Below are 21456 nucleotides of genomic sequence, written 5' to 3' on the forward strand. Positions count from 1 at the left end.
TTGATGCACTAGTTGAGTATCTTGTGTGTAATTTTATGATGAAAGGTTTGTAGTGCAGGGACAGTTGTTTACAGGCTTTTTTTTACATTATTTTTAGTGTACAACCATCCAAAAGGCATTGAGCTCAGTGTTACTGCAACAACCACACAGTACTGAATGTAGGGTTCCCTGTTTCATTAGAGATTTGTCTGCAATGGTGTTTAAAATACAAGGAGTGTTTTCCATAGTTATTTTCTTTATTTTGAGGGCTTGTTATATCCTGCATGTAGGGTTTCCTGAATGTAGGGTTTCCTGTTTCATTACAGATTTGTCTGCAATGGTGTTTAAAATACAAGGAGTGTTTTCCATAGTTATTTTCTTTATTTTGAGGGCTTGCTATATCCTGCAGAACTCTAAAAATACATCAAATTAACCTCCCACCTAAGCACAATACAGACACTTCCATTGGCTGTAACATTACTGCTAATACTGCAACATTCTTCATGAGGCAAAGCACACACATTAACAATAACACGTTACAAAAAAACTACACCAAACATATTAACCTCAACATTTTTGTATGATAATTTTTATAAACATGAATGAGCAAAAATGGTTCCAGGATAAAAGAGGGAAAAAAAATGACGGAACATCATAACAGTACAAATGGCTGGTGTGTCTCTTTTCTCTTATTCCTTATTTGCAAGGATTAAAGCTGTTACCTTAGAGATCACAAGAAGTGGGACGGCACGGTTCACCAAGCTCCCGGCACATGCAGGATGGTGCAACACCTCCACTGAAATAAAAGAGATTTAATGCCGGATGAGAGGGATTTTACTGTATAATAAATAGAGTAAGTTATTTATCTCACTCATAAGTAGAACATAAAGGTCTTTCATTTGATGCATTTAGGATCACAAGTTTTAGTGGGAGATGAAGCACAGTGCTAGATAACAGTTTGTGCTTAAAGCTGACAAATATTGAGATACATCAACACACACACACACACACACACACACACACAAACAGTCTCTCTCTCTCTCTCTCTCTCTCTCTCTCTCTCTCTTAAAATTTTTCCTAACCATATTAAACACCCTTAAACTGAACAGGGTGACAAAAAACACCCTTAAAATTTTCCCTGACCATATTAAACACCCTTAAACTGAACAGGGTGACAAAAAACACCCTTAAAATTTTTCCTGACCATATTAAACACCCTTAAACTGAACAGATTGACAAAGAAACACCCTTAAAATTTTCCCTGACCATATTAAACCCTTAAACTGAAGAGGGTGACAAAAAACACCCTTAAAATTTTTCCTGACCATATTAAACACCCTTAAACTGAACAGGATGACAAAGAAACACCCTTAAAATTTTTCCTGACCATATTAAACCCTTAAACTGAACAGGGTGACAAAAAACACCCTTAAAATTTTTCCTGACCATATTAAACACCCTTAAACTGAACAGGATGACAAAGAAACACCCTTAAAATTTTCCCTGACCATATTAAACCCTTAAACTGAACAGGGTGACAAAAAACACCCTTAAAATTTTTCCTGACCATATTAAACACCCTTAAACTGAACAGGATGACAAAGAAACACCCTTAAAATTTTTCCTGACCATATTAAACCCTTAAACTGAACAGGGTGACAAAAAACACCCTTAAAATTTTTCCTGACCATATTAAACCCTTAAACTGAACAGGGTGACAAAAAACACCCTTAAAATTTTTCCTGACCATATTAAACACCCTTAAATTGAACAGGGTGACAAAGAAACACCCTTAAAATTTTTCCTGACCATATTAAACACCCTTAAACTGAACAGGGTGACAAATAAACACCCTTAAAATTTTTCCTGACCATTCTCCAGCACCCTTGGCTATGCTGGTCATCCTTACACACAAACACACACACACACTGAAGACCTCTCCCAGCCATAAATACACACACACACACACCCCTAGACATCTTAAGGGTGAGGGAGCCTTTAATTACACTCTAGACACCCTTAAAACTCCACAGACACACACAAACACACACAGATACCGTTAATCTCCACAGAAAGTGAAAAATCACACACAGACACACACACAGACACACACACTCGACCAGACACCCACACACACCTGCACACACCCGCACACACCCTAGATTAGCCTCAAAGCTCCTCTTTCCTCTCTATCTTGACAAGTTCCACCTTGAAGACCAGCGTGGTGTGGGGAGGTATCTTCCGAGGCGCCCATGAAGCTCCATAGCCGAGGTCCGAGGGGATGACAAGCTTCCTCTTTTCCCCCTCGCATATCCTTGGGGGGGCAGGGCGGGGTGAAGGCGTCAGAAGCACAAGGGAATACAAAGGAAGGCCAAATAGAGATAGATATATAGGAAAAGAACATCATAATATCTCTCTCTCTAATATACACCACCACCACTGCCACCACCACCACCACTGCCACTACTGCCACTACTCACCCAATTAGCTCCTGGTCCCAGCCTCGGATGACCTGACCTGACCCCAGCGTGAAGGTCAGGCAGGGGTTGTCCTCGAGGGTAACTGCTGTCGAATTCTGTGCCATCTTCCAGCTTTCCCTGTTAGGTTAGGTTAGGTTATATTCTCTCTCTCTCTCTCTCTCTCTCTTGACCCCCCCCCTCTCTCTCTCTCTTGGTTCCTCTCTCTCTTTAAATATATACTCTCTAACTCCCTCTTAGTCACCCTTGTCATGTCCCCTGTGCCACTTGAAGATCCCCACCAGACCCCCTCTTAGTCACCCTTGTCATATCCCCTGTCATCTCCCTTTCTCTCTCTCTCTCTCTCTCTCTCTCTCTCTCTCTCTCTCTCTCTCTCTCTCTCTCTCTCTCTCTCTCTCTCTCTCTCTCTCACCGCACAGTGCATGTGAAGCAGGTGCCCTCGTCAGCCCAGTATTTACAGACGGCGAAAACTTTGTTCCCTGTGGGGTAATATAAGTGGTGGTTTGGTGGCTTATTTCTTCACAGCCCATCAAGCTAAATTTGTATGTGGGAGTGCACACATACACCTGAAAATGAAGATTTGTGACAAGAAGCAAAATGCACAATTCATGCCATGATTTTCAATATTATAGAGGTACTGACCTGACAGTGTCTAGCTCCACACGAGACAGGTTGAGGTTTGAGAAAGGACCGTCCAACACTCAAGAGGAGGAATGTATATCCACCTACATGAAATAAACACGTGGAAAAGGAATGTATCAAAAACTGGAATCAAGAATTTCTGTGAGAATAAAATGGTATGTACTTTTGTGATACCTTCCCTTTTCAATTTGCAACAGTAAATATGTATCAAATACTGCCCCACTGAAAGAGGTATCAGGATAATGACTAACAAATAAAACTTACTGGAACAGAATAAAACTTTGGTGGTGAGGCAAGAGAGGCCGCAGCAACAAAGGTCTCAATGCCTCCGCTGCTCACCGCTGTCTTGGCACCAGCGACGACCTTGTTGACACATGACATGATGGGGAACACTGCAGAGTCTTGAATTAATGTTGTCTGAATTCCAGCAGTACATAAAGCTTTTGCCATTGGGTGACCCTGCACAAGTAAAAGATGTATTGAGAACATAAGAACATAAGAAAATAAAGGAAGCTGCAAGAAGCCATCACCCGTACATGTGGCAGTCCCTGTGTTAGGCACTTTGCACGTCAGACACGATGACGTCGTCAAAGAGACGCACAAAACACCTCGCGTCACGTTCAGGGGCACGTTCGGCAACAATGACGTGGGATTTCCTTTGTTTGGCTGCCTTGGTCAGGAAGGCCAAGACCAGTGGACGCATTGCACACGTCATAATGACCTCATCATTGTGAATGTTGCTTACACCTTGGGCAGCTATCAATTCTTGGCTGAAATAAAAGGAATCCATATAATACTGGTAACAAACAATGTCAATGTCCCAAATGTCAGTGTAATCTTTACTCTGTGATTACTACCTTTGTTCAACCTCAGCTTTCTGTTCACCAATGGCCTCAAGTACTCTGTCCTGCAGCTCTGGAATAACAAATGTGCATTTGGGGAGATCTCCACATGCAGGGTGAGTCTACTACCATGGACTGTGAGAGCTTTGGGTACTCCACACCCTGGTTCTCTCCACGCAGTGTGTTGTGTTCCTCAATTACTATCTGCGTCAACAAGAAAAATAACTTTAAATATATACTTCAACAACTGATGGGAGTTTAAGACAGCCTATCTTATCTTAAACTGCAACATTGGTTGGGCTGAAAAATTGAACTTTTTGCCATAAGACACACAAAAAAATCATTTCATCAGTGCTTAAAACTGTGTTCTAATTTCATGACATAATTAGATTACAGTAGTGTACCAAAGTACAGGTCAACCATAACTAATAAAGCAAATCTATGCTGGCGTAATTCAAATTTTCTTGGGTTGCCACACCAACCTGCTGCTGCTGCTGCTGCTGCTACTATTTATTGGCAAGATGATAAAACGTAGTAAAATGCAGAAATGTTGTTAATCTGTCACTGTAACTGTAAAAACACCCTTGCAAACCCTTGTCACTTCAACTACAGCCTTTTAAAAGTGTTTCTCATGTCAGTAATGTAGAAATGTTGTTAATCTGTCACTGTAACTGTAAAAACACCCTTGCAAACCCTTGTCACTTCAACTACAGCCTTTTAAAAGAGTGTTTTTCCTGTCAGTAATGCAGAAATGTTAATCTGTCACTGGAACTGTAAAAACACCCTTGAAAACCCATATCACTTCAACTAGAGCCTTTTAAAAGAGTGTTTCTGCTGTCAGTAATGCAAAAATGTAGTTAATTTGTCACTGAAACCTTAAAAACACCCTTGAAAACCTGCATCACTTCAACTACAGCCTTTTAAAAGCGTGTTTCTCCTGTCAGTAATGCAGAAATGTTGTTAATCTGTCACTGCAACTGTAAAAACACCCTTGAAAACCCATGTCACTTCAACTACACCCTTTAAAAGTGTTTCTCCTGTCAGTAATGCAGATATGTTGTTAATCTGTCACTGGAACCTTAAAAACACCCTTGAAAACCCTTGTCACTTCAACTAGAGCCTTTTAAAAACGTGTTTCTCCTGTCAGTAATGCAGAAATGTTGTTAATCTGTCACTGCAACTGTAAAAACACCCTTGAAAACCCATGTCACTTCAACTACACCCTTTAAAAGTGTTTCTCCTGTCAGTAATGCAGATATGTTGTTAATCGGTCACTGCAACTGTAAAAACACCCTTGAAAACCTGCATCACTTCAACTACAGCCTTTTAAAAGTGTTTCTCCTGTCAGTAATGCAGAAATGTTGTTAATCTGTCAGGGGGAGGAGGAGGAGGAGGAAGAAGAGGAAGGCTGAGTGTAAATGAAGGGAAGGGAAGACACCGAACCCTTCTGTCCGCCATCACAGTTCTTGTATACACTAAGAGACCGCTAGGGCAAATACTTTTCTTCTATCTTCACTATCACTGTTCTGTTACTATTTTACTGTGCATTATTAAATTCAGCGTATTTTTTTACAAGTACTGTGATGTTTTCTTTGGTCTTAATCGTGTAGTTCTCTTTCTTGTAATATATTATTATTAAGTTATGTCTACGCTTCTGTCTCCAGTAACACCATTTTGTTACTAATTTCCTATGCGTCGGAGACCATTTACTTCTGCTACTTACTTCTTATGTAAATGTTATGTATAAACTTCTAGGCAAAGAATAAACTAAATGTTGAAAAGACCGCAGAGAGAGAGAGAGAGAGAGAGAGAGAGAGAGAGAGAGAGAGAGAGAGAGAGAGAGAGAGAGAGAGAAACGAGAAAAATAAATAAATAATGTTTACGTTCGTGAGAGAAAACGGAGGTCAGATTATAATTTTTATGGGAGACTTATGTGAATTGAAATACGCTCAGTTATTTGTATATCAGTGGTTCCCAGACTTTTCCAGCACGTGTTCCCTTGGAGTAGCACCAAACCCACCACAAACCACACATTGGTAAGCCTTCTAAGCACATACTAGTTTACATTGGCGCAGATATATTAAAAAGATTAATCACAAAAGACTAATTAAAAACATATATTCAGTACATGCAGGTGGGCTCTCTTTGACACACAGAGAAAGGCTGGTAATTCTCTGTTGATCATTAGAATTAGAAAAACGTTAATCATTAGAATTAGAAAAACGTAGAAAAAATCCACTTGCCTAATGTTATCAGCTGAGGTGGAGGCAGCCTTCCCCATATATCCGCCAATATCTGCTTCATTTGTCACTTATTGTAAGCCTAACACGTCACTAAGTGGAGCCACATGACTAGGCTTTCATATCCACTAGCTAGATATATCCGCCATTGCCTCATTTAGTTACGATGGAAGAATAACAGACAAAATAGCGCCCATTCCTTCCACTGGCAAGGGCCGCCATGATGCCTGGCCACCTCCCCCAACGTTTCAACCTGGGGTTCCAATATTTTTTTTTTTTTTTGTATTTTTCTAAACTTCTTTATTTTGCTCGTATGGCATGTTTTTATGGTTTATAAAAATAATTATTTGCTTTAGAAGTGTTTTGGTTGCTTGTGTTGAGCTGTCTTCAATTTTGTGTTGATTGAGGAAAATGTGGGGTGTTTTTTTAACAGCATTTTGACAAACTTGGTTTTTTATTTCACGCTCTAATTACGTCTTTTGTATTTCTAAATATTGCTTATAATTTTTAAAGTGTTTTTTCGTTCCTGTTGAGAGGAATAAGTGGACTTTAAAAATGATTTGTGGTCCTGTTAAAAGTTGTGATTATAACACTTTTTGTGTTATTGTCTCTCTATTTCAGCTTGTATCTAACTTTTCATTGCTTGAAAAAACAGTTTGTATGTTTTAAAGTGTTTTATCTTGTTGTTGAGTCAAAATAGGTGGACTTTTCAGTGGTTTTTAATCGTAATTAGGTTCCAACACTTGTTTTTTACACAATTTCGGTTTTATTTGTTTATTCTTGTTCCAGGTAACTTTTGATGGTGTAAGATGATAGTTCAGATTTTTTAAAATTTTTTACGTTCCTAAAAATTAAAATGTTGTGGACTTTTCAATGATTTAAATGGTGCCGAATATTTCAACACTTCTTTCCATATTTCATTTGGATATTTTTTAAATACTACTCAAGCTGGAGCTGTTATAATATTGCGGATATTTTTCAAATTATTTATCAAGTCAGAATATATAAGGCATTCCAGCCTAGCTCCATTTTTTCGAGGGGTCAATTTCGAAATGAAATCCGTTAGGGTACGTAAATTAGCCGTGACGTCACAGCCGCCATTATGAATCCGGGACCTTCATCGGCTACCCTGTCTCTCGGTAATAATTATCGTACTTTGCAGTGTTTTCTTGGTGTTTCCACGTGTTTCTAAACTCAGACATGTAGATAAGAGTAGAATGAAGAAGAAAATTAGAGAAATAGAGGAGGAAGAGGAAGGGAGAAGGAATAAAGGAGGTGGTAAAACAGAAAAATGACAAGAAAACAATATTTAGCTTAATTTTCCCTGCTGCCCTGTCTGTCTTTGTAATATTTGTCTTCCCTGACAGTGCTTTCAGTGTATTTGGTGTGTTAAAGTGGTGTTGAAGTGTCTGGAGGTGTTAAGGGGGTGTTGGAGTGTGTCTGGATGTGTTTAACGGTGTTGAAATGTGTGTTGGTGGGATGTGGTGTTGTTTGAGTCAATATTTAGCGTTCCTGGTGTGTTTTGGGGTGTCTTAGGTTTGTCTAGGAGTGATTTAAGTGTGTTTTGGACTTTATTTAATGTTTTGTGATGTTTAAAGTATTTTCGGATGTTATGGATGAGTTTGAGTGTGTTTTGTGTGGATACCGTTGAGTTGGATGCCTTGTGGGTATTTTAGGTCAGTCTGGGTGTGTTTTAGGGTGTTTTAAGTGTGTTTTGGGCCGTTTGCAGTGTTTTGGGGAGTTTTAAGTGTGTTTTGGGTTGTTAAAGATGAGTTTGAGTGTGTTTTGTGTAGATACAGTGTGTTTTAGATGCGTTTTAAGTCAATTTGGGTGAGTTTTGGAGTGTTTTAACTGTGTTTGGGGATATTTTGGTGCACTTTCGATGTGTTTACGATGTTTTTGTGTGTTTACGATTGTTGTGGGTATATTTAAGGTGTTTTAGTGTGATTGCAGTTACTTTTGAGGTGTTTCGGTTATGTTAAAGGCATGTTGCAGATAACCATTGGGTCTTTGAGGGTAGAAGTGATGTGCTTGAGGTAAAATAAAAGATAATGGTGTGTTTTAGGGGGGACTGTGATAGTAGAAGCGTGTCAGGGGTGTTATAACATGTGTGGTGATGTGTTAAGCTACTACATGCAAGTGTGGGGATGTCTGGGTCATAAATTTGTTTTCTTATATGACATAATTATGTCACTGCTGCATCTTACAACCAGTATTTGGAGAACACAGTGACAATAATTGAGGGTGGTTGCCTAACTACAGATGTACCACAAACAGAACGACTAACAGAAACTCATAAAAACGATGACCAAGGAAATGCTCAAGTAAATAAGTAATGTTCAGTGTGTGTGTGTGTGTGTGTGTGTGTGTGCGCGCGCAGTAGTGATCTTGGAATCATGTGCATTGTGGGTGTTCACTTTTGTGTGTTTTTCATTATTATTATTATTAGTAGTAGTAGTAGTAGTAGTAGTAGTAGTAGTAGTATTGTATCAAGGTATTTTATAATAGGGCATTAACTTATACTAGTCTTGCCTGAAAATCTCTCGTTTTCTATTATTCTCTCATCCTGCAGGCCTGAGCCCAGATCGAGACCCAGAGAAATGTAAACAAACACGAGTCAGACTTGATATAGGAGTGAATTTGTTGCTTTTTCGAGGGGCAGTGGGTCTGTACATGCGTGAGGTGGCGAGGGGCGTGGCCAAGGGGCGGCTAGCAGCGTGTGCCACCAGGGAAATGTGTACCAACATAATGAAGACGCCAGGCAAGGAAGGTGAGGCAGGCTGCAGATTTTATTTGTATTTATTTATTTATTTCCATCAGGTTAGGTTTATATTCATTCAGTTTATATTAATTCAGTTAGGTTAGGTTAAGTTTGTATTGATTCTGTTCATAAACTACTCTGCTGTTATTCATGACGAAATAATAATAATAATAATAATAAAAATTTACTCATTGTCTATAAATTGTTCCTTTGTGTTGTGAGGGAGTGTGTGTGTGTGTGTGTGTGTGTGTGTGTGTGTGTGTGTGTGAAGGAAGAAAGGGGTGGTGTTTAGGGGTCTGGAAGTGTTTTGGTGTGTTTTGGGCTGTTTTGTGTGTTTTGGGGTTTTGGGCTGTTTTTGGTGTGTTTTGGGCTGTTTTTGGTGTGTTTTTGGTGTGTTTTGGGGTTTTGGGCTGTTTTTTGTGTGTTTTGGGGTTTTGGGCTGTTTTTTGTGTGTTTTGGGGTTTTGGGCTGTTTTTTGTGTTTTGGGGTTTTGGGCTGTTTTTGGTGTGTTTTGGGCTGTTTGGGCTGTTTTTTGGGCTGTTTTTGGTGTGTTTTGGGCTGTTTTGGGCTGTTTTTGGTGTGTCTTTGGTGTTGTGAAGTGTTTTGTGGTGGTTAGGGTGTGTTTTGGAGTGTTTTGTGGTGTTGTGGAGATGTTTTGTGAGTTTTTGTGTGTTTTAAAGTGTTTTTGGATGTTTTTGTAATATTTTGATGTGTTTTGGGATGTCACTTTAAGTAGACCCTTTTGAAAGTAGTAGAGATGCATTGCACAAGTGTTTCAGAATAGGGGCCTTAGATAGACAGTTAGATAGATAGATAGATAGATATATTGTGCTTTGTAATATACTGTAAGAGGTCTCCACTCACCACCAGAAGAAAGGCTGACTCACAGGGACATCCACGTGTAGGCCCGATGGCTTCTTGCAGCTTCCCTTATTTTATTACGTTCAGATGTTGTTGTGTTCATGAGACAGAGGCAGGTGGTGTACAGCCATTCCCCATTTGTTTTGTTGAGTCAAGACTTTTCTCTCCTCACAGCTTACGGCAGAGTCCTTCTGGTGCGGAAGGCATCGGGGAAGGACGCAGGGAAGTTGTGTGCCGCGGAGGTTCTGAAGAAAGCGACCATCGTACAGAAGAAGAAGAAGAAGACAACTGAGCACACCAAGACAGAGAGGCAGGTGTTGGAGGCAGTGCGGCAGAGTCCCTTCCTGGTCACCCTTCACTGTGCCTTCCAAACTGATGCTAAACTCCACCTTATCCTTGGTTAGTGTTACCATTTGTGTGTGTGTGTGTGTGTATTTTCCCTCTCCCATGGTCAAATTACCTCATATTCAGCTCAGTTTCTCATTCAAGGAGGGAAGGAAACTTTAATTGTGCATTTAAATCAATGTTCATTTTTTTTTGTTATTCCTTTTTTTTTTTTTTATATATATCTTTCTGTGTTGCACTTCGAATTTATTGTTTATTTTTTGTGTTGCCGTTCAGACTACATCAGAGGAGGAGAACCGTTCACTCACCTTTACCAGAGAGAAAGGTTCCACGAGGATGAAGTCCGTCTCTACGTTGAAGTCATCCTTGCCCTTGACCATCTGCACAAAGTAAGCCACATTGAGTACCTCACATTATGTACCATTGGGAAGACTCTAACCTGCTATAACAAATTCAGGAAAAAAAAAAAAATTGGTAAGCTATTTTGGGAGCATACAAAGTTTAATCTTCAGATAAAAAAAATTTCAGACACACACACACACACACACACACACACACACACACACACACACACACACACACACACACACGCACACACACACACACACACACACACACACACACACACACACACACACACACACACACACACACACACACACAGGCAGAGTGTTGCATTTTTATCACTCAGACTTACAGCAGGTTAAGAGTATTCTCAATAGCAATTACAGAATACGCAACTCCGTTTTAAGTGAAGGTTTTCTGTTTTGTTCTTTGCATTTGTTTAACGACTGTGATTCATTGCAGCTTGGTATCATCTATCGAGACATCAAGCTTGAAAACATCCTCCTGGACTCGGATGGCCACATAGTATTGACAGACTTTGGCCTCAGCAAGGACTTCCTCTCTCATGAAACGGAACACAGAGCATACTCCTTCTGTGGCACAATTGAGTACGTGGCCCCCGAGGTGGTGCAGGGAGGAGCTCACGGCCACGATCAGGCTGTGGACTGGTGGAGTGTGGGAGTGTTAACATATGAACTGTTAACTGGAGCCTCGCCTATCACGGTGGAAGGTGGAAAAGAATAACCAGCAGGAGATTTCAAGGTAAGAGTTCTTCACTGAGCTTTCTTTTGGTTGAAAGATAAAGGTATGGGATGTGCTAGTTCATTAAATATCAGGCTAGATATGCTCTATGTGAACATTATTATTTTTTACTTATTTTGTTTTATTTAACTAGATTGCAAGTTCTAATGGAATGTTTTCTATTTTCACAACAGACGAATCCTGAAAACACAGCCACCGTTGCCCAGTGGTGTATCGCCAGAGGTCAGAGACTTAATTTCAAGACTCCTCGTGAAAGACCCTCACCAGCGGTTAGGGGGAGGGCCACGGGACGCACTAGAGATTAAGGACCGTGTATTTTTTAAGGTTTGTGTTGAGGCTGCTCACTCGTACAGTACAAATTTAGCTGCAACATGGGTGATCTGAACTAAGGTGGTCATCCTCTCTCTATACCTGTTCTTTTATTGACTTTCCTTCATCCTTTGCTTACCAGTCTGTAAATGAGAAACAGGAATGGAGGTAGAAATACCATCCTTTCATATTTTTCTTTGAAAGATTACCTTGAAGTCATGTTGTGTCTTTAGTAGTAGTGGTTGTGATCTAATGACCAAGTGGTTTATATTGATGCAAGTTTTAGATACATTTAGAAAGAAAAAAAATTGATGTGGTTTGGTTTGGTTTTGTGGTGGAATTTGTTTATTGAGCACTATGTAATACCTACCACTCTCAGTTATGGATAAACACTGTTGCACTCGAGTGATTCCTGCTTGAATACACTAATTTCATCAGACCACTCTTCTTCCTCTACTATCTTTTAACAGTCATTGACATTCATTCTCTCCATCTACCTATCTCTGTGTTGCCTCACTCTCTGTGGGAGCATCCCCTGAGGAGGTGGCCACACCAGAAGAACCTCCATCCTCCTTATCTAGACCTTTCCTTGTTGCTTGTTCAACTGCATGATGTCTTTAACACACACTTCTCTACCCCATCCAAGTACTACCATCCAAGTAGCTTTCCTCACCTATCACTACTTTCAGCTTCACTCACTCTTTCTTTTGGATATGTCATTGATATTACACAAAATAATTTAAGTAACAATTAGCTCAAGATCATATTATTTTCTTTTCCTTGCATTTAATCATTGTATGCCTGTATCTAATTCATGTTGGTTTCACAGGCACACACCTACATTGTGATGGAGCTCCTTGGAGGTGGAGAGCTGGCTGCTTCAGAGGATCAGGAAACACGAGAGGTTCACAGAGGCTCAGGCTTCAGTCATCGTGAGGAACCTGGTGTCAGCAGTTCACTACAAGCACAGAAGAGGCATCGTTCATGGAGACCTGAAGCCAGACACGGGTGAAGAGTTAGGAGAGGGAGAGGGAATATGTTGGGAATTAATGGAATGGGAGGGAATAAAAATAGAAAAGTGGTTGGTGTTGAGGACAGACAGAAAAGAGAAGAAAGGAAAGGTGAAAAAAAGAAAATTTTGCATTGATTTTCCATCAGTTTATTTTAAAGAATTTATTGCATGGAATATTATTGATCTCCATAATTTGTATGGCCTTTATAAACCATGAATTTATTCCATTGAGATATTATCCTTCTCCGAGGCCATTCTAATCTAAATGTCTTTTCACGGAATCTCTTGTTCAATGATTCTTCTGAAGATTCAGTTATTAAGATTCTGATTTTGGGTTGGCACGTTTGATGATGCCCGACAAGGAAAAGGATGGCAGCACGAAGACACCGTGCTTCACTCTTCACTATGCAGCGCCAGAAGTGTTGCGGCAAGCAGTGCAGAAGGGAGCAGATGGCTGTGATGAAACCTGTGACTGGTGGTGGTGGAGCTTGGGTGTGATTCTGCTAAGTCCAAAAATAAATCTTTAGAGGATGATGTCAATGAATGTAGCTCATAGGAGGACCTTGTCAAGTGTTCACCATGTTCATCTGTGTACTAGTCTTCATAGTTAATATTGTGTCCAGCTTTTATATTAGATCATCATATAACCTGAAGTAGAGACACTGACCTAGGGTAACAAAAAGGAAAAAAAAAAGGGGGAGAAGGATTCACTGAGGTGCCAGTCCCTAAAGAAAGGTGAAAATAGGATCATCCAAAATTAGAGGATAAGTGTCTTGAAACCTCCTTCTTGAAAGAGTTAAAGTCAGAGGAAGAGGGAAATACAGAAGCAGTCTGGGAGTTCCAGAGAAAACCTGTTGTATTCTAATCCTTTCACTGTGACTTACTGCAATTCACATCCCTGAATCCATTCCACAAAATATTTACAAGCATCTACAAGAAAAGGATTTAGTCAATTTTTCAACATCAAGGCAGTAAAATGTTTTGAGATGGCAGTAGAACAAATGTCTCAGAATGGTTTGTGATTATTAAAAAACAATATGCTGAATTGCAGTATAAGGTCTAAGATTTGTTATATGGTTAATGCTGTCAACCCAGCAGGAGGAAGATGTTCTGGACACCTGGTTCTCCTCTGGCCTGCTTCCCTTTGCCTCGCTGGGCTGGGCGGGTCAGGGGAGGAGAGAGACCACGCCTGACCTTGCTCGCATCTACCCAACGACCTTGAAGACGGGTAACGGCATCCTCTTGTGGGTGGTTCAGGTGGTCATGCTGGGACTCAACTTGACGGAGAGGCTTCCCTTTGAGGTGAGGCCATGTGGGTCTTGCTCTCCTGGTCCTGTTCTCTGTTATTGATCTTGTTTTTGTTCCTTTGTGTTAGTGTTATCACAAACTCTGGTAATTAATTGTAGGTGTGTAATTAGTCCATATTTCCATTGGTATATAACTAAAATATCTGTTAATACTGTAAACTCTAGCATTACTAATTGTTTGATAAAAAGAGGCAGATTTCAGAAGGCTAGTAATGGTTATAGATGGTGAAAGACTGAAAGAATTGACTACCTGTGTGTTACCTCTCCTTCCTCTTATGTAACTTGATATTGTTACCAGTATTGCCTGTGTTATATCACCTGTGTTATGTGACCATCCCTCCCCAGACTGTGGTGCTGCATGGCCTCCCGTGTGATGGTGGCGGCCACAAGACGTCATAGTCCTGGGGCAAAGTGATAGACCCCCTGGATGTGATCAGTGGTGGCGTCCCTGGAGGTGCGTGACTTGCTGGTGCTGGAGTGTGTTCTGTATTGATGTTCATTGGCTGTGGTGAGCAGTACCTTGACACCAGTTGATACATGGATATTTGTGAAAGCTTCTTAGCAAGTGTATTTTTTTGAAGGAGCGCTCAAGAGAGAGATTTTTAAATGTGATGGCAAAAATTGTGTTTATAATTCTGTTTTCTGTCTTTTCTCCTTTGTCTTTTCATCTCTTCTCTTTTCTTCCTTTCCCTCTTCTCTTCCATTTTCCTGCTCATCTGCGTTCTCTGTTTTTCACCACATTTAGAGATAACTCTCTAACCTAACCACACACTACTATACCCTAATGCCTCTTGTTCCCCCACACAGGGACGTGGCCTCCTGTGTCCTCCGTGTTCTCGCCCGGCACAGAGGAATCACGCAGTGAGGCGCCGGTGAGGAATGCAATAGACAAGCCAGCAGAGGCAATATTCAAGTATCCAGCATGTCGGCGGTCCCGTTGATGCCGGATAAGAGGGACTCTACTGTATCATTCTTTTTTATCCTTCATTTATTTCTACCTCTTCCTTCTCCTCCTGCTCCTCCTCTTCCTCTTCCTCCACTTGATTGAACATTCCTCTTGCGTGTGTGTGTGTGTGTGTGTGTGTGTGTGTGTGTGTGTGTTTAATTAGTAGTATTATGAGTGTAAATAATGTTAAGATGATGTGTCTTTGGGGGGAGAGGCAGGGGAATGTATTGTGAAGTAATGAGTGATGCTATTCTAGATACAGCTGGACACACACACACACACACACACACACTAGGGATGGGCCAGCATTTCTACATTAATTTCACTCATAAACAATTTTAAATAACCTGAGACATCTAATATAAACAACGGCAATAAAGTCACTTAACATTGTAATTGATTATCTACATTTACACTTCTAATATAACTTCCTCCCTACAAAAATCTAACATGACAACTTCTCGTGTGAATTATGCTGTAGGTTTAAATCTTGTAGGGTGAATATTTTTAAAAGTTTACCAAAGGGGGCATTGAAAAGTTGCAGTACATTAGAGGCACCTATACTGTTGATGTCACAAGGGGTTCATAGCTAGTCTTGGCAATACTGGTACAATCCTTCCGTGCTTTTAAGGGTCTTGTGTGGTCGTATTGTTGTTGAAGCAGCCCTGTGTGTAAATAGGTAGATTTGCTGTTGTTATTTATTTATTATTTATTTGTTTATTTGTTTATTTTATTTATTTATTTTTTATTTGAAAGTAGCAATATTATGGTTCTTTTTATTATTATTTTGGCTGTCCTGTGTTTGGGATTGCTGGACTCATATATAGATGGGTAGTTTTATTTATTTATTTTTTTTATTTATTTATTTTTTTATGTTTTTCTTATTTTGTTGTTTATTTTTGTGTTATTTATTTATCCTGCCTGGCATACAGTTAGATTTATTGTTATTTTCTTGTTTATTTGTTTATATTGTTTTATTTTATTTACTATTTGTTTAGTTAATGATTTAGTGGTATTGGTGTGTAATACTCCTCTTTTGAGATAGAAACACTGACAGTGTAATAACATTTCATCATAAAATATGCCAATGCTGGTTGAATTATAATCATTGTCATTCCTCATGCTAAGCTTATTATTATTATTATTATTATTATTATTATTATTATTATTATTATTATTATTATTATTATTATGTTATGCATTACTCTTTTAATTTGTGCAGGAAATATTATGATGTTTTGTTTCAAGAGTTCACATCTATATAGATTGAGCCATCGTATTCATGTTTTTCATTGTGTAGTGTTGTAAATATACTTTATCTGTAAATAAAAAAATGTATCATATGACATTTGTTTATTTTATTGTATGTGTGTTAGGTTAGGTTAGCATAGTCTATATACAATCTCTTAGCAGTGCATATATATCACAGACACATTGTTAGACAGTAAATTAATTTGAAGTAGAACCAATTGTTGTGTGTGTGTGTGTTAGGTTAGCCTACTACACCCTTATCTTAGAAATATTCCTTTGTACATGCTTACGTACCACAGGCAGATACACACTGATTAGGGAGGTGGATGGAATAGATGGTGAAACACTGAATATACTGCTTGACTCTTGCATTGGGGAGGTGGACAGAATAGTGGTGAAAGAGTGAATATACTGGTTCACTCTTGCATTGGGGAGGTGGACAGAATAGTGGTGAGTGAATATACTGGTTGACTCTTGCATTGGGGAGGTGGATAGAATAGTGGTGAAAGAGTGAATATACTGGTTGACTCTTACATTGGGGAGGTGGACAGAATAGGAGATGAAGGAGTGAAGATATTGGTTAACTCGTTTTCTATGATTTTATTGGAGTTTCACACTCTCCCAAATCTGCACACACACATCTGCCCCCAATGCCTTCTTTACACACCTGAAATGCTTCCTGACAGTGGCGGCTCGTCAATAGGGACTGCGAGACTGCAGCCCCCCCAGTGGATTTATAGGATTCACGAAAATAATGTTGATTTATTTATGTTTGACTATCATTCACATGAAAACACCAGTTCTCATATGTTTATATAGAAAAAAAATATTGCAAAACAGTGAGGAAGTACGGAAATTATTTACTATTTAATGATACGAAAACGGGGAGAAACAGTGAGGAAGTACGGAAATTATTTACTATTTAATGATACGAAAACGGGGAGAAACGGGGAGAGGCTTCCCGGCCCCGGGCATAATGGCGAGTGTGGACTGCATCCAGCGCAGTCTTGTCCCGGCCGTTGTTGTGGCTAAGTGAGTGTTCTTGCGTCGGTCTTATTTTCGATGGTGTTTTTCAGTTTGTGAGGGATGGAGAGGCTAAATGCACTTGCCATGATTTCAATAGAGAAGATTTCTATGAATAATATGCCAGGTTTAAATGAAAAAGTTATTGATCTGTTAGCACAAAACAGGAACAGGAGAATGGACTTCCTTTTCAAATAGCCTAAGCCACCACTAAGGAAGTCAAGCATTTACTGTTAGGATAAGACCTAAAGAATTAATTAATTATCTGTTTATCTTTATAATCTATCAATCAATGGTATGTTAAACAATAACAATAAAAGCATTTAATATTTTATTTGTGTGAATGTGAGACAGCCCCCCCCATCAGTAACAGTCACGAGCCGCCATTGAGCCTATGTTGAGTTAATCAGCCTATTCTAACTCATTTATTTATTTCTTGTTTAGCACCACAGAAAACGGAATGCATGGGCACTTTCCACAGATTTTTGTGTTCATCTCACCTCTCCACTTTTCATAGGCCTGGGTGCTGTTGCAGTAGGCCTATGTATATCAAGATGGGAGGGAGGGGAGGAGGAGAGGGGTAACAAGTGTAACAAGTGTAACCTCCCCTGTGTGTTAGGTTAGGTCAGCTTAGGTCACACCGTAATGACCTGTCCGATGTTGCAGATGGCAGTGGTCACGCAGCAGCTGACCCCACAGCAGGCCGCCCTCTCCTGTGACCCCCCGACCACCGCCACCACCACCACTGCCAGAAAGAGAGAGGGGACAGAGGGAAAGGTCACCTAACTGTCAGATGGTGAGTTTAAGGGTTGACCTGTCATGACCTCACCTGACACACTCAAACCTAACTTAACCTAACACTTGAATAATAACTCCTATCTCTCTCTCTCTCTCTCTCTCTCTCTCTCTCTCTCTCTCTCTCTCTCTCTCTCTCTCTCTCTCTCTCTCTCTCTCTCAGGGTCCTCTCAAGAATCACAATCAACTGCAAGTGGGAAGAGGAGGAGGAGGAGGAGGAGGAGGAGGAGGAGGAGGAAGGATAATTCTTCCTATCAAATTACTGATGTTATTGATGAAGATGTAAGTATTTGTTTGTTTGTTTGTTTGTTTGTTTGTTTGTTTTTCTCAATTTTTTTTATTTATTTTTATACATTCTCTCTCTCTCTCTCTCTCTCTCTCTCTCTCTCTCTCTCTCTCTCTCTCTCTCTCTCTCTCTCTCTCTCTCTCTCTCTAATTTAATATAAGGAAATAATTTTGTATTTCACAGCACACACACACACACACACACACACACACACACACACCAAAACACCCACAAAACACCCCAAAACACCCACAAAACACCCCTTACAGCCCTTCACCCCTCACCTGCACCCCCACTCACCCCTTCTCCCCCCGACAGACAGTCAAGAGGCACGCAGAAGGGGTGAAGGAGCCACAGGAGGAGGTGACGAGTGGCCCAACCTAAGCTTTTCAGAAATGGAGTCTTGAGAATTTACCAGCTAGATGGGTTTTCTTGGTTACTGGTAAGTGTGGGAGGGAGTGAGAGGGTGTGGGAGAGAGTGAGAGGGAGTGAGAGGGTGTGGGAGAGAGTGAGAGAGAGTAAGAGTGTGCCGGTTTTTTTGGGGGGTTTAAATGTGTTTTTTTTTTATTTTTTTGACTTTTTTTTGTTTGTTGTGGTTTGTTTCTCTCTCTCTCTCTCTCTCTCTCTCTCTCTCTCTCTCTCTCTCTCTCTCTCTCTCAGGCTGCCAGTACCACCACCACCACCACCACTACTACTACTACTACTACTACTACTACTACTACTACTACTACTACTACTACTACTACTGCTGCTCTTTCTCCTTCTCCTCCTCCTCTCCTCCTCCTCTCCTCTCCTCTCCTTTCCTCTCCTCTCCTCTCCTCTCCTCTCCTCTACAACCACCACCACCACCACCACCACCACCACTAACCCATCACCCCTCCCCTCCAGACACTTTACGAGAACAGGATCAACTTAATTCTGGGAGACGAGATAGGCCTGGGCAAGACTGTTCAGTTTATCACCTTGGTGTGTCATTTGGTGGAGCAGGGAGTGGCCGGGCCCTTCCTGGTGTGTGCCCTATCCCCACGCTGCCAAACTGGATGGCTGAGTGAGTCTAACCCTGATCTTTGTGTTGTCCAGACTAACCTAACCTGACCTAACTTAACCTAACCTAACCTAACCTAACCTAACCTAACCTGACCTAACTTAACCTAACCTAACCTAACCTAACCTAACCTAGCCTAGCCCAGACTAACCTAACCTAACCTAACCTAACCTAACTTAACCTAATTTAACTCAGCCCAGCCTAACCTAGCCCAGATTAACCTAACCTAACCTCAGTCCAGCCTAACCTAACCAAACTCAGCCTAACCTAACCTAACCTAACCTAACCTAACCTAACCCGCCCCTAACCCCTACAGGTGGCCATCAGGGACATGAGGGCTCTCCAGCAATACGCCTGGAGATATTTGTGTGTGGACGAGGGACACAGACTCAAGAACCACAAGTGTAGGCTGACCAAGTGAGTGTGGGAGAGTTTGAAGGGGTGTGAGAGAGAGAGAGAAAGAGAGAGAGACTGTGTTGTTAATCTGTCACTAGAACCTTAAAAACACTCTTGAAAACTCTTACAACTTCAATTAGAGCCTTGTAAAAGTGTTTCTCCAGTTAGTAATGCAGAAATGTTGTTAATCTGTCACTGGAACCTTAAAAACACCCTTGAAAAGCACAGTAACTTGAACTACAGCCTTTTAAATACAGGTAGCAGGGTTCTCAAGGGTGTTTGTCCAGTTAGTTATGCAGAAATGTTGTTAATCTGTCATTGGAACCTTAAAAAACACTCTTGAAAACCACAGTAACTTCAACTACAGCCTTTTAAATACAGGTAGCAGGGTTCTCAAGGGTGTTTCTTCTGTCAGTAATGCAGAAATATTGTTAATCTGCCACTAGAACCTTAAAAACACCCTTAAAAACCCTTGTCACTTCATGTAGAGCCTTTTAAAAGAGCATTTCACCAGTTAGCAATGCACCCTAACCTAACTCGTCCCCCTCCCTTACAGGTCCCTGAACACCTTACCCCCCATGAACCAACTGCTGCTGACTGGGACACCCTTACAGAACAGCGTGGCAGAGCTCTGGGCCCTTCTGAACTTCCTAATGCCGGATATTTTTTGATTCCCTTGATGTTTTTGAGTCCTGGTTCAACGTCCTATCACTCCAATCCCTCCTCAGGATCCCCCTAAGCGAAGGTGCCTCTGGCATTTTGCCTCTGCTAGTTGGGGGGACCTGAGGAGGTATTTTGCTGATTTTCCTTGGAATGACTACTGCTTCCGTGTCAGAGAGCCGTCTTTGTGTGCTGAGCGCATAACAGAGGTGATAGTGTCTGGCATGGAGGCGTACATTCCTCACTCTTTTTCTCGTCCTAAACCTTCCAGATCTTTGTTTAACACAGCTTGTTCTCGTGCTATACATGATAGAGAGGTGGCCCACAAAAGGTACTTAAGCCTTTCTTCACCAGAATCTCATGCACTTTATATTTCTGCCTGGAACCATGCCAAGTCTGTTCTCCAACTAGCCAAAAACTCCTTCATTAACAGAAAATGTCAAAACCTTTCAAGATCTAACTCCCCTCGTGACTTCTGGCATCTAGCCAAAAATATCTCCAATAACTTTGCTTCTTCTTCTTTCCCTCCTCTGCTTCAACCAGATGGCACCACTGCTATCACATCTATCTCTAAAGCTGAACTCTTTGCTCAAACCTTTGCTAAAAACTCTACCTTGGACAATTCTGGGCTTGTTCCTCCCTCTCCTCCACCCTCTGACTACTTCATGCCACCTATTAAAATTCTTTGCAGTGATGTTTTCCATGCCCTCGCTGGCCTAAACCCTCAGAAGGCTTATGGACCTGATGGGGTCCCTCCTATTGTTCTCCGAAACTGTGCCTCTGTGCTTGCACCTTGCCTAGTCAAACTCTTTCAGCTCTTTTGTTCTCCCACCACAGGGCAGAAGGAGGGACATTGGTGCCAGTTTGACCGAGGCTTGGGAGCTGATCAACCCTAGGGCTCTGTTCTCCTTCAGCTGTGTCAAGGGCCTGGGCAGAGAAGGTGTGTGTGTGTGTGTGTGTGTGTGTTTGTTCGTGTTTGTAGTATTGTTTGTGTGTTTGTAGTAGTGTGTGTGTGTGTGTGTGTTTTCAAGGGTGTTTTTCATGGTTCTAGTTTAATGGGCTGTAGTGAAAGTTACTGGGGTTTTCAAGGGTGTTTTCATGGTTCTAATTTAATGGCTGTAGTGGAAGTTACTAGGGTTTTCAAGGATGTTTTCATGGTTCTAGTTTAATGG

At 40.8% G+C, this 21456-nt stretch overlaps 3 protein-coding genes and 1 long non-coding RNA gene across 10 annotated transcripts; 3 read left to right on the forward strand and 1 right to left on the reverse strand.

The window, feature by feature from the left end:
- Positions 1-217: 217 nt before the first annotated feature.
- On the reverse strand, positions 218-6415 carry LOC135110674 (peptidyl-prolyl cis-trans isomerase FKBP2-like). 6 transcript variants are annotated; one of them, XR_010273356.1, is made up of 7 exons: positions 5384-6415; positions 4423-4510; positions 3363-4144; positions 3099-3181; positions 2460-2576; positions 2117-2293; positions 218-775 (listed from the first exon to the last, which is right to left on the reverse strand). XR_010273356.1 is itself a non-coding variant. In XM_064023292.1 (7 exons), the coding sequence occupies exons 5-6, from the start codon at positions 2561-2563 to the stop codon at positions 2149-2151; spliced, it is 249 nt and encodes an 82-aa protein (XP_063879362.1). In that variant the 5' UTR covers positions 2564-2576; positions 2869-2935; positions 3099-3181; positions 3363-4144; positions 4423-6413; the 3' UTR covers positions 218-775; positions 2137-2148. The 6 variants fall into 6 exon arrangements, 3 of the variants coding, with proteins under 3 accessions (XP_063879362.1, XP_063879361.1, XP_063879359.1); XR_010273357.1 differs by having other exon boundaries at positions 3363-3868; positions 3956-4144; positions 4423-6415; XM_064023292.1 differs by adding an exon at positions 2869-2935 and having other exon boundaries at positions 2137-2293; positions 4423-6413.
- An 806-nt stretch (positions 6416-7221) lies between these two features.
- Positions 7222-12693, forward strand: LOC135110665 (ribosomal protein S6 kinase alpha-5-like). Its single transcript, XM_064023250.1, is given in 8 exon segments — positions 7222-7319; positions 8753-8950; positions 9977-10201; positions 10424-10536; positions 10955-11224; positions 11226-11254; positions 11428-11578; positions 12393-12693. Coding segments are annotated over 8 exon segments (1206 nt in total). The 5' UTR covers positions 7222-7282; the 3' UTR covers positions 12576-12693.
- A 405-nt stretch (positions 12694-13098) lies between these two features.
- Positions 13099-15087, forward strand: LOC135110672 (uncharacterized). 2 transcript variants are annotated; one of them, XM_064023287.1, is made up of 3 exons: positions 13099-13877; positions 14228-14390; positions 14690-15087. In XM_064023287.1, exons 1-2 carry the CDS (start codon positions 13656-13658, stop codon positions 14279-14281), a joined length of 276 nt encoding a protein of 91 aa, XP_063879357.1. In that variant the 5' UTR covers positions 13099-13655; the 3' UTR covers positions 14282-14390; positions 14690-15087. The 2 variants fall into 2 exon arrangements, with proteins under 2 accessions (XP_063879357.1, XP_063879356.1); XM_064023286.1 differs by having other exon boundaries at positions 14228-14336.
- Positions 15088-16949: 1862 nt separating this feature from the next.
- On the forward strand, positions 16950-21110 carry LOC135110679 (uncharacterized). Its single transcript, XR_010273364.1, has 6 exons — positions 16950-17898; positions 18061-18179; positions 18502-18625; positions 19072-19231; positions 19545-19645; positions 20181-21110. It is a non-coding gene; the product is annotated as an uncharacterized LOC135110679 (long non-coding RNA).
- Positions 21111-21456: the final 346 nt, after the last annotated feature.

This window comes from Scylla paramamosain, chromosome 20, assembly GCF_035594125.1.
Source record: "Scylla paramamosain isolate STU-SP2022 chromosome 20, ASM3559412v1, whole genome shotgun sequence".
In the NCBI taxonomy this organism is placed as follows: Eukaryota; Metazoa; Arthropoda; class Malacostraca; order Decapoda; family Portunidae; genus Scylla; species Scylla paramamosain.